The sequence below is a fragment of the Sus scrofa genome, chromosome 17 (genome assembly GCF_000003025.6).
Source record: "Sus scrofa isolate TJ Tabasco breed Duroc chromosome 17, Sscrofa11.1, whole genome shotgun sequence".
Lineage (NCBI taxonomy): Eukaryota > Metazoa > Chordata > Mammalia > Artiodactyla > Suidae > Sus > Sus scrofa.
In genome coordinates, this window is record NC_010459.5 from 38,303,830 (window position 1) to 38,316,198 (window position 12,369).

The 12,369-nt window shown below is 47.9% G+C and overlaps 1 protein-coding gene across 2 annotated transcripts in view; it reads left to right on the plus strand.

The window, feature by feature from the left end:
• The window catches only part of ACSS2 (acyl-CoA synthetase short-chain family member 2), a 55,613-nt gene extending 43,678 nt beyond the window's left edge, over positions 1 to 11,935 (plus strand). The window contains exons 8-19 of one of the 2 annotated variants that reach the window (XM_005672862.3): positions 31 to 69; positions 3,717 to 3,854; positions 4,770 to 4,940; positions 5,226 to 5,359; positions 5,555 to 5,687; positions 5,769 to 5,825; positions 5,998 to 6,078; positions 7,201 to 7,309; positions 9,399 to 9,467; positions 9,777 to 9,953; positions 10,841 to 10,915; positions 11,057 to 11,935. In XM_005672862.3, the coding sequence (XP_005672919.1) occupies positions 31 to 69; positions 3,717 to 3,854; positions 4,770 to 4,940; positions 5,226 to 5,359; positions 5,555 to 5,687; positions 5,769 to 5,825; positions 5,998 to 6,078; positions 7,201 to 7,309; positions 9,399 to 9,467; positions 9,777 to 9,953; positions 10,841 to 10,915; positions 11,057 to 11,184 (1,311 nt within the window). In that variant the 3' untranslated portion in view covers positions 11,185 to 11,935. 2 annotated transcript variants of the gene reach the window in all.

The window sequence follows — 12,369 nt, forward strand, 5'->3', positions numbered from 1 at the left end:
CTCACCGCCCTTTCCATGGGCTCTTAACAGGATAAGCCGAAAGGGAAACCCAAGCGCATCTGGCCCCAGGTATCCACTTCTGCGCTGCCTTGGGCACTGCTTCCCTGCGTGCTTGTTGTGTGTTCATCTGCTCTTTGCCTGTTTGCCCCGTTGAGTGGCTGCCAGACCTAACTCCCTTCTCTTTGACCCTGGGTCCTTTGCCATCTAAGTCACTCTGAAGGGTTGTGAAACCAAGTGCCTGTTGCTACCTCTCTGAATTGGCATAGAGCGTAGATCTCAGAGAGGTGGCAACAGACATCCCATTTCACTCCTTCTGCTCAGAGTGATATTGTGGCAGAGAGGACCAAGTAAACTGTGGGAAAGTTTTTACTGTGCACTTAGCTGGGGCAGAGACAGGAGAGACAGGAGGAGGAACAGGTAGAGGAGGTGGATAGACCTTGACCTTGGGAACTCACCACCAAACTGGGGAGTTGGATATGTATTATAATGAAAACCTGAGTTTTATATAGGGCAGCAGAGAAAAAATATATTTATAAACTGCTTTGGGATTTACAAAAACTACACACAAACTCTGATGGGATTAAACCCTAAATTGAACAAAAGTTACATTGCAGGTGGTTCTAAGAAGGGGAATCCCTAAGTGGGGACTCAGAGCAGATTAGTTTAGAGGAGAGACTGGGCTTGGAGTCCAGAGACCAATTTTTAGCTATATGACCTTGAATGAGTCACCTGTTCTCTCTAGGCTTCAGTTCCCTTATCAGCAATAGAGAGATGAGAGTAGATGCTTAAAAAGAACCTGCTTCCCTTACTAAAACAAAATATAAAAGCTACCATTCCTCTGGGTGTTATCATCCTCAGAGGGTGTCTTACACTAAATCTGCTATGATCTACCTCTTAGCTAATGGTAAATATAATACTCCTTTTCTCTATTCTCATCAGCATGGTGGAGACAGATCTGATTCCCAGGGGACAATGATTTCATTTTTAAAACTCAGGCAGGGACTTAAGACTTTTCTCTTGAAAGAGGAAACAAACTTAGTGGTTGGAGTATAGGCTCTGGAGACAGACTACTTGGGTTCAAATCTTTTTTTTTTTTTTTTTTTTTTGTATTTTTGCCATTTCTTGGGCCGCTCCCGTGGCATATGGAGGTTCCCAGGCTAGGGGTCTAATCGGAGCTGAAGCTGCTGGCCTACACCAGGGCCACAGCAACTCGGGATCCATGCCGCATCTGCAACCTACACCACAGCTCACGGCAATGCCGGATTGTTAACCCACTGAACAAGACCAGGGATCGAAGCCGCAACCTCATGGTTCCTGGTCGGATTCGTTAACCACTGCGCCATGATGGGAACTCCTGGGTTCAAGTCTTGACTCTGTCGTCTGCTATTGTGGGAGCCTGGGCAAGTTACTTAAACTGTATTGCATCAGTTTTCCCATCTGTAAAAGGATAATAATTATACCTACTTGATAGGTTTTCATCAATATATGTAAGGTGTCTGGCACAATAGTAACTACTCCATAAATTTTTGCTTTTATTGTTTCTCATATAGCAGGAAGACTGGCATTTCCAAAAGGGAATCTAGAAAAGAAATAAACTCTTATAATTCTTAATACCTTCAGGCCACAGGCTCCTGGATTTCTGTTTCTTGGAAATGAAAATAGTCAGTTACCAAAAAACCAAAGACCACAAAAACAGGCTTACAAAGTCCATGTTTGCTGGTCTGAGAACTTCCGTCAAAGCTGCAGAAATCTTGGCAGAGCTCCACAGCCCCTCATCATAAGCAGTCTTCAAGGGAGGGCCTGGCATAATTGGCAGGTACCCTCCTTAACCATCTCACCTATGAGCTTTCTCATGTTCCTCTCTCACACCTGGCAGCTGTCCTCCCTGAGGCTATCCTGGTCCAACAATAAGGCCAACTCCTTGATTCTTATTTCAGAAAATTCAAACCTTTTCCTGGTTCAAAGCTCCAGGCCCTCATAGGTATACACCCAATTCTCAACCAACATTTGTGCCACTGATTGAGCTCACTTTGCTTCCTGGTGCTGGTTATCAGCTCCACACCTGCAATACCCACCCCACCCCTTCTTCCCACACACCCTCAGAGGAAACAGTTTTACAAGATTATATGAGTCCTCTCATTGCCATAGTGAAACCACCTTGCCTTTACATGTGATTAGTGCCTTTTCTATGAAATTCACACCAGCACTGTAGACCAGCCCCATTTGCCCAAAGCAATATTGACACACTTCTGCTTAAATACATGAATGCCCTCCTCTCAGGTAGGTCATTTGGCAAAAAAAAAAAAAAAACAAAAGTTCTTTTGACAATGTATGTGTAGACCCATATGTCTATTCCATTAAAATAAACCAGGCAGGGTGTATTTTGTGTTTTCTAGCTTGTGGTCAGCTTCTCTGTCTTCTTTATTTTTCTTAAGTAATATAATCAGGAAAATAAAACAATTTCAAAGAGTTTAGAAAAATTTTAGAATGACAGATCCAGGAGTATCCCAGACACTCCAATATAGGGACGTCCTTTTCTACCTGCTTAAGGCAGGGCTTCCTGCTGAATGGAAACTCAACTGAGTGTCTTCATTGAACCGGGGGATATAAAGGCAAGGGCAGAGCTGGTGTGGGTAACCTCCAGATATGGATGATGTCTGGACACGCGGGAAAACACGCTTACACCAAGATCTGTTGACTTCTTCCACTACTAACTAATGGGGCCAGGTGCCCGCCTCACCTGCAGGCTCTGACTAATTCTGCATTTCTGAATTGTGTGGTGTTCACATTCCTGCTGATGAGCCCCTAGTCCCATAAGTACATATGTGTGTATGCAGGCCTGTGTGTGTACATTCATTCATCCAACGAAATTTTACTGAGTGCCTTGGGATGAGTGCTAGGCATTTATAGGTGTTGGGGATATGGGGAGGGGGTGGTGGAGGCAGACCTGCCACTGCACTCGTTCATAGAGGCCACTGTCTAGATGGGGAGACAGAAATCCAGTAAACCTCAAAATAAAATAACTGAAAGCATGTGCTGTGTGGGAAAGAAATAAGGTGCTGTGATCGAGAACCATAGCGAGGGTGAGGGTAGGGGTGGGAACCTATCAGATATTGTTGAGGGAAAGCCTTTCCAAGAAGGTGACATTTAAGCTAAGAAGAATGAGAGGGGACCAGCAAAGAGGCCAGCCTCAGCCTAAGGCCAGGTGAGAGGAGTTCTGGAGCAGAGTGCTGGGAGTACCCAAGAAGACTCCTGTTCTGTTTCTGTTCTCTCTGCCCTATTCTACCCAAGAAGGGCTCTTCCTCCCTCCCAGCAGTCCCATCTGCCACTCCCACCTTGGCCTCTCTAGGTGCCAGGTAGCCAGGTAGCAGTGTCTCCTGTTTCTGTCTTGTTTTTTTTTGTTTTTGTTTTTTGTTTTTTTTTTTTAGGGCCACACCCATGGCATATGGAGGTTCCCAGGCTACGGGTGGAATTGGAGCTGTAGCCGCTGGCTCACACCACAGCCACAGCCATGCCAGATCCAAGCCACATCTATGATCTATACCATACCTCACAGCAATGCTGGATCCTTAACCCACTGAGTGAGGCCAGGAATCGTACCTGCATCCTCATGGATGCTAGTCAGATTCATTTCCACTGAGCCACAATGGGAACTCCTCCTGCCCCTGTCTTGAACTGTTCACAGTTCTTCCCTGCCGGCCTTCCTCCCCCTGCAGATCTCCTGGAACAACGGCGTGGACTTTTGGTGGCATGAACTCATGCAAGACGCAGGAGATGAGTGTGAGCCCGAGTGGTGTGATGCTGAAGACCCACTCTTCATCCTGTACACCAGCGGCTCCACAGGCAAACCCAAGGCGAGAGAGAGAGAGAGAGAGAGAGAGAGAGAGTCTGTCTGTGTGTGTGCACATATACTGTGTAGGGGTGAGAAGTGACTTTCTGAGAAAACACATAATGACATGAATTTTACTCTACAACCCTGTGTTTCAGAAATGTCGCTTTACATTTTTTCAATCAAATTGACATAAATTCTCAATCATTGATGATGAGGCCCAGAGTGAGACAATTCAGGTGGGGGCTTTCCTGGTACCCAGAGAAGAATCAATCCATGTGGCTGACATCTGTGTTCCCTGCCCTTGCTCATATGGTTTGGTTGAAGAAGAGCTGCCCTGTGAGGTCAAGGCCAAGAGTGGACACAAGTTCAGTCCCTTCCACATGCCACGCTGTTAACATCTAGTCCCTCCCAGGGTACGTTGTGGAAGCTGGAAATACAACTCTGACTCTTCCATTGACTTGAAAGATATGTCACTCTACCTTCCACTCACCGCATTTATAAATTATTCTTTCCACATGCTTTGGAATATTCCTCAATGGGCCTTTAGAGACACAATTTGCGCCTCTTTTTCCTAGGAATGGGGTGTTGATGGAGTAAGGAGATTGTTTTTTTCCCCCCATTCACTCTGCAGTGTGTGACTGAGTGTGTGTGTACAACCTAGAGACATTATTAGGTGAGCGTGTACTAGAAGTGTTCATGTGTGTGAGAATAATGGGGTGGCTCAGAAATACCATCTTGGCATGCAGTATGGATGATGGACTGACTGTAACTGTGGGGGCGGGGTGTGATATAGAAGCTTGGAGAAAAGGGGGTGAAAGAGGGGTGCAGGCAGGTCCAGAATCCCTGAGGAGGATCTTGCTTTGGCTCTGTCCAGCCTACATTTGGTAGTCAGTGGGGGTGAGCCTAAGGCCAACCTGAGGCCCTATTCTCTCCCCAGGGTGTGGTACATACCGTTGGGGGATATATGCTCTATGTGGCTACAACCTTCAAGTATGTATTTGACTTCCATGCGGAGGATGTGTTCTGGTGCACAGCAGACATTGGCTGGATCACTGGCCATTCCTATGTCACCTATGGGCCCCTGGCTAATGGAGCCACCAGTGTTTTGGTAAGAAGAGTACTGGGCACAATGACTACTTGGTCTATTTAGGGGATGGACTAGATGATCCTGGGTGACAGCCTCCCAAGGACTTAGGCAGTGACCTGTTTCCTGGAGAAAGAGGAGTTCTTAGGGAGTTGTATATCCTAACTGGGAAGATCTCTTGGTTTGTCTGGTCAGGGGGTGAAGGCATGGGTTTGTCAGAAAGGGCAAAATACTGAGCCTGAGGGTGTGGTGGGGGAATGGAGGGACTATTGAGAAGGACCAAAAATGACCAACCTTTGCTGGGGTCAGTTTGAGGGGATTCCCACACACCCGGACGTGAGCCGCCTGTGGAGCGTCGTGGACAAGTACAAGGTGACCAAGTTTTACACGGCACCCACGGCCATCCGCCTGCTCATGAAGTCTGGAGATGGGCCTGTTACCAAGTGAGACCCCTCCCCAGCTGCTGCCCCATGGGTGCCCCTCAGAGCTGGGTGCTGATCTTTGTGCACAGTCTTTTCCATTCCGTTGTTCTGATGCCCTGGCTTAGAATAGGGGAAAGGGCAGGAGAAGAGCCTGGCTTGTCTTCCTGGTTCCCAGTGTTGCTCAGAGCCTTCTTCTCTCCCCACATCCCTGCCCAGGCATAGCCGGGCATCCTTAAAGGTGCTAGGCACAGTGGGCGAACCCATCAACCCTGAGGCCTGGCTGTGGTACCACCGGGTGGTAGGTGACAACCGCTGCCCCATTGTGGACACCTTCTGGCAGACAGAGACAGTAAGTAAGGGGTTCAGAAGGCTGGGGCTCCTGGACAGTGTGGAGAAACTGACTCAAACCCCTGATCTCTGACTTCCACAGGGTGGCCACATGCTGACCCCCCTCCCTGGTGCCACACGCACAAAGCCTGGTTCTGCTGTGAGTGAAGCTCCCGTGGCTGGTCCTGGGGGTATTTGGCCTAGTTAGAGGGTCGGGGGGCTGGACTGATATGTGTGAGGAATTTGGGGCTCTGGAGCTCCTCAGGAGAGGTAGAGTTGAGTCAGAGTTGCCTCATTTCACTCCATGGATCCTATCTCCTGTTTGCTTCTAGACCTTTCCATTCTTTGGTGTAGCTCCTGCAATCCTGAATGAGGCTGGGGAAGAGTTAGAAGGTGAAGCTGAAGGTTATCTGGTGAGATCCTGGCCCTTATGGGTCTTCGAGTGGTGGGGGGGGGTGTTCCACAAAGGGGTACTGTGCTTTTCCGTTAGAGTTTAGAACCCAGTCTTCTCCTGGAAGCTGCCTTTAGCTAAGGCTCCATGGTTGAGGGTTTATCCTCTGCAGAGAGACTTTGGGGGAGATGGGGGGAATCTTTCTGGATACTTTGCCTGCCTCTTTGACTTTTGGCTCACAAGCCTCTTAAGGGCTCTGCTCAAAGGTACCTGATGGTGCCTTTTTGGGTGTGGAAGACATAGTGGAAAACCATAAGAGTCTCCAGAGTCAAGCTACCTGGGTTCAAATCCTGACTCTGCCTCTTCTGTGACCTTAAATAAGTTACCAAACTCCCCTGAACCTAAATTTTCTCATTTGTAAAATAGGTTTATAATAATATCTTTGTCACCTCTGGTTGCTGGATTGATTAAATTAGATAATCCATGTGAAAGGTTTATTTAGCACAGAACCTAACAGTGCTTGATAAATGCTAGCTGTTGTGATTGTTTTATTAGTAGTTGTAGGGAGATCATTAGCCTCCACCCTTTACCCCACTTCATTTTCACTAAGAGCAAGTTAGTAACAAGGACAGGTCTTGAATCTAGGTCTTCTGGCTCTTAGCCTAGAGTCCTGCCCCTCCCATCAATCTGCTGTCACAGGACATTACTGATGGGGGCATAATTATTTACTCGTGTGTGGGCCCCACCTTTTTATATAACTGCTTTCATTTGCATCAAACTGGATCTGCATCCCTGAGGGATTACCTAAAAGGAGACTCAAGGCTACCAGATGCTTATTACTAACCGAACATTGTGCTGGCCAACTACCACGTACTATTAACTTTGGGAGGTAGAGATTATTTTCTCTGATTTACAGATAAGGATCCTGAAGCTCAAAGAGGGAGGGTTACTAACCAGAGGTCACATGACTAGAAACGGCAGAGCTGGGATTCCAAGCCTTGATTGTCTATATCCAAAGCCCAAACTTTGTCCTACTTCTCAGGAATGGCATTCAGGCTATTTCTCCTTAGGCTGGCAAAGCTCTGATTGTCTTTCTGTGAGACAGTGCAGCAGATGTGAACACCGTGTCTTCCTCACGCTCCAGGTGTTCAAGCAGCCCTGGCCAGGGATCATGCGCACAGTCTACGGGAACCATGAACGCTTTGAAGCCACCTACTTTAAGAAGTTTCCCGGGTACTATGTGACAGGAGATGGTGAGCCTTGGCTAACCCCGTTCCACACCTCCCACCAAGACATGTGCATTCCCCTTTCACTGTCAAGAAGAGCTAGTCAGGGATGTGTCCTATGTATCAGTGTCTAATATCAAGTCAGAGCTACAGAGAAGACCGTGAGATCGGGAATGAGCGCTGCACAGTGTCTTCTGAGATTTGATGTATGAGGGAAAAGGTTCTTGTTTCCACAGCTCCTGGGCTGAAGAAGATGGGGCAAATAGCACTATGTGTCATGTGTGTCTCCAGGTCCAGAGTCTATGTTTACCTATGTGTCCACCCACCAATCCATCCTTCTATAAATATTTATCAAGTACCCACTATGTCCAGGTACTTAACTAAGTACAGAGGATTTTACCATGATTAAGGAAGGCAAGGTCTCTGCTCTCATAGGGCTTACATTCTAGTAAGGAGAGGCAGACAATAAATTCAGCAAACTAATAAATTTATCTTAGATAGTGATAAGTGCTGTGATGAAAAATAAATAAGGTAATGGGATAAAGAGTGTCTGCAGGGATGGCCACCATACATGAGATGGTGAGAGAAGATTTCTCTGAAGTGGCACTTGAACAGAGACCTGAGGGTGAGGAGACAGGCATAGGAAAATCTGAAATAAGAGTGAATGTTCTTGGAGTTCCCGTCGTGGCGCAGTGGTTAACAAATCCGACTAGGAACCATGAGGTTGCGGGTTTGGTCCCTGCCCTTGCTCAGTGGGTTAACGATCCGGCGTTGCCATGAGCTGTGGTGTAGGTTGCAGACGTGGCTCGGATCCCGCGTTGCTGTGGCTCTGGCGTAGGCTGGTGGCTACAGCTCTGATTCAACCCCTAGCCTGGGAACCTCCATATGCCGCGGGAGCGGCCCAAGAAATAGCAACAACAACAAAAGACAAAAAAAAAAAAAAAAAAAAAAAAAAGAGTGAATGTTCTGGGAGTTCCTGTTGTGGCTCAGCAGTAATAAACCCCACTAGTATCCGTGAGGACTTGGGTTCAATCCCTGGCCCAGCTCAGTGGGTAAAGGATCCGGTGTTGCCTGGAACTGTGGCGTAGATTGCAGATGCGGCTTGGATCTGGCATTGCTGTGGCTATGGCGTAGGCTGGCAACTACAGCTCCGATTTGACCCTTAGCCTGGGAACCTGCGAACCTCCATATGCCTTGGTGTGGCCCTAAAAAAGACAAAAAAAAAAAAAAAAGTGAATATTCTGTACCAGAGAAACACAGGCTTGGACTGTCTAAGGAACAGACTGAACCCTGTGTAGCTGGAGGGTAGTAGGCAAGGGTAGGACTGTTATATCAAGTTGGAGAGGGAGATAATATAGGGCCTCATGAGCCACATGAGTTTGGATTTTCTCCAGTGTACAACAGAGAAGGGGTAAGAATTTATTTACTATTTAGAAAGCAACTTTGCCTATTTTATAGAAAACAGACTTAGGTGGATATATTAGTTATCTATTGCCATGAAACAAATTACCTCCAAACCTGACAGCTTAAAACAACAAATATTATATTTATTATCCCATATAGTTTCTGAGGATCAAGAATCTGTCAGTGGCTTAGCTGGTGGTTCTCATCCGAGTTTCTCGTGGGTTACAGTCAAGCTGTGTGGTCAGAGCTGCAGTCATCTGAAGGTTTGACTGAGCCTGGAGGACCCACTTCCAAGTTCACTCATGTGGCTGTTGGCAGGAACCCTCAGTTCCTTGCTACATGGACCTCTCCACAGGGCAACTCATGACACGGCAGCTGGCTTCCCCCAGAGCAAGTAATCTAAGAGAATGCAACCAAGACAGAAGCTACACTGTGTTTTATATTCTACTCTCAGAAATGATATCCTATCTTTTCTGCCAAATTCTGTTGATCACACAAACCCTAGCACAATGAAAAAGAGGATTACACAGGGGTATGAATACCAGGAGGTGATCATTGCAGCCACCTTGGAGCCTGGGCTACCACGGCAGGCAAGAGTAGAAGCAGGAAGACTTGTTAGGAGGCTGTTGTAGTGGGTGTAGCAGTTTGGTAACATGGATCATACGTCCTACTATGGTGTATTTATTGTGTCGTGCATTTCTTCTCTTCCCAGGCTGCCGACGGGACAAGGATGGCTATTACTGGATCACTGGAAGGATTGATGACATGCTAAATGTATCCGGTGAGGACCAGGGACCATTCATTTTCCCTTCTTATTAACCCTGCTCTCCCAGCAACTCTAAGCCAAAGCCTTCTGAGAGAGCCAGGACATCTGTTGGCCAGACCATGCCTGGAGTGTATCATTCCCTTCTGGGCCCAGGTTTTGGAGGAAGAGTGCTAAATACTGAAATATGCCTGAAGGAGGGGAACTAGGATGGTGGGGCAGCTGAAGTATGTCCTCTGAGGAATGAATGAAAGGCCTTCCCCGTTTGACCAGACCAGGACTGCCCTGCTGGGATCTCTCTCATGGCACTTACTCTCCCTTGACAAGGACACCTGCTGAGCACAGCAGAGGTAGAGTCGGCACTTGTGGAACACCAGGCTATCGCAGAGGCAGCCGTGGTTGGCCACCCTCATCCTGTGAAGGGCGAATGCCTCTACTGCTTTGTTACCCTGCGTGATGGCCACATCTTCAGCCCCACCCTCACTGAAGAGCTCAAGAAGCAGAGTAAGGAGCTTCCCTGGCAGGGATTACGGGGTCTGTCCTGATGGCAGAGCTACCACAGCAGGCTGTGGGGTGGCCGGGGGTTGGGGGAGCACTGTAGTGAATGAATTGCTTTTCAAACCACAAACAGGCCCCAGAGGGCTAAGTGCCCTCCTCCCAATCAGTCTCCATGAGGATAACAGTGATTACATAGGAGTTCCCGTCATGGCGCAGTGGTTGACGAATCCGACTGGGAACCATGAGGTTGCGGGTTCGGTCCCTGGCCTTGCTCAGTGGGTTAACGATCCGGCATTGCCGTGAGCTGTGGTGTAGGTCGCAGACGCGGCTCGGATCCCGCGTTGCTGTGGCTCTGGCGTAGGCCAGCGGCTACAGCTCCAATTGGACCCCTAGCCTGGGAACCTCCATATGCCGCAGAAGCGGCCCAAAGAAATAGGAAAAAGACAAAAAAAAAAACCCCAAAAAAACAGTGATTACATAGATAGAATTCTTTCTCTGTGCCACCACTGAGCTAAGTATAAGTGCTTAAAATGCATTAATCCATTTAATCCCTGTAATCACACCCATGAAATGGATCCTATTGTTAGTCTCATTCTAAAGATGAAGAAATGGAGGCTCAGAGAAGTTAGATCCCTTGCCCAAGGCCACACTGCTAGTAAAGTTGAATTTCAACTCTAGCAGGCTGATTCTATAGCTCAAGTGCCATGAAGATGGATTAATATAAAATGAGAACGTAAAGAGACAATGTGTTAGAGAAAGACAAAAAGCCTGAGAATGATTACGTGCAAAGCCTTGAAGAGAAAATAAGTTGAGTACAGAGTCATCTCTGCCTTGTCTGGGGGAGTCTGGCTAAGGATACTGGAAAAAAAAAAAAAATGATTTGTTGGTTACAGTTAGAGAAAAGATTGGCCCCATTGCCACACCGGATTTCATCCAGAACGCACCTGGTTTGCCTAAAACCCGCTCAGGTATGTTCAGAGGCCTCAAGGGACTGGGATTGGGATTGGCTGAGGCCCAGTGGTGGCAGAGTGTGTTTGGACAGAAGCCTTTGACAAGGCTGGAGTGGGTCAGTGCTGTCACCAGGTAACCAGAAGCCTGTGGTCCCCCAGGGAAAATCATGAGGCGGGTGCTTCGGAAGATCGCTCAGAATGACCATGACCTGGGGGACACGTCCACTGTGGCTGACCCATCCGTCATCACCCAGCTCTTCAGCCACCGCTGCCAGACCATCCAATGAATAAGACCCTGCCCTTTACCCAGGATTCCCTTTGCTTTGCTTTCCAAAGTTTTGCCCATCCTCCCTGCCCCCACCCAGCACTGAGGGCCAGTGCTGACCCCCACCACCTCCCTTGACCAGCTGTCTGGGACTGAGGATCAACTTTGCCTCTGGGTGGAGGCAACTTCTTGCAACTACCAGGCAAGGTCCAGGTTAACCTCGGGCTACTGTGCCCCTAGACTGCAAAGAGCCCTTGGAGCCCAAAACAGGGACCTGAAGGCCACGTCCCAACCTAAGTTAAGTGTTCAGTGGGCAAGTGAGGGCATAGACTGAAGCAGGGAAGCAACTCTATAATCCTATGTCAGCTCTCTCAGGAAATACCACTACTTATCTTGGGCATGCACTTGCCCTTGGAAATGCCTGTTTGTGAGTCTTGGAACAATTGATTATTATTTTTTTAAACACTTTGCTGCTTCTGTTTTGGGTCTGAATTTCTTTTTGCGCCAGATGGCAGTGCTTGTCTGCCATTTGTTCCAGGGGCTGGGCAGGCAGGCTCAGTTTCCAGAGGGTTCTCAGATCACCTGTGTCTTTGTAGGAGTAAATGTGTTATATTTACTAGGGCCAGAGGAGCTTACTTTTCTTGTCCTCTGTTCCCACCCTCCCCTGAACAGAGTCTCGCCCAGAAGCGACATTCTCAGATGAAGCTCCCTTTTCTTGCCCCAGTCCTACTCAAGCCCTGTGGTTGTAGGAATAAAGTCTGTGACCTCAAGAAGGTGGTGACTTGTTTTTTTGGGAATCTTACAGGCTGTATACTTATTAGCTGTTCTGGTTTGTGTGGGGATAGGAAGGGGAGTGGTTTTCCCCAGTATTCTCCTTCTAGAACCTTTGGTTTAGGCAGAGCTAATCAGGTCTTCACTCACAGGCCTTTTGACAAGCTCCTGAGCTAAGCAGGAAAACATCTGATGCCAGATTTCAACTGTGAGGTCCCATCACGGTTGTCCTCCCTCCTGGGCTCTCTTCCCTATGATCCTGTGGCAACACAGGTGAGTGACTAAGGATGGAAACTTCAGGGTCCTATCCTAGTGTCTGTGGCTAGGGAGATTCTGATTAGAGCCAAGTTACCTGCCCTGCACCAATTTCCTGAAGTGGGCTGACTCAGATTATAGCTCCTCCCTCCCCTAAATGTACAAACCAAGGAATCACAGA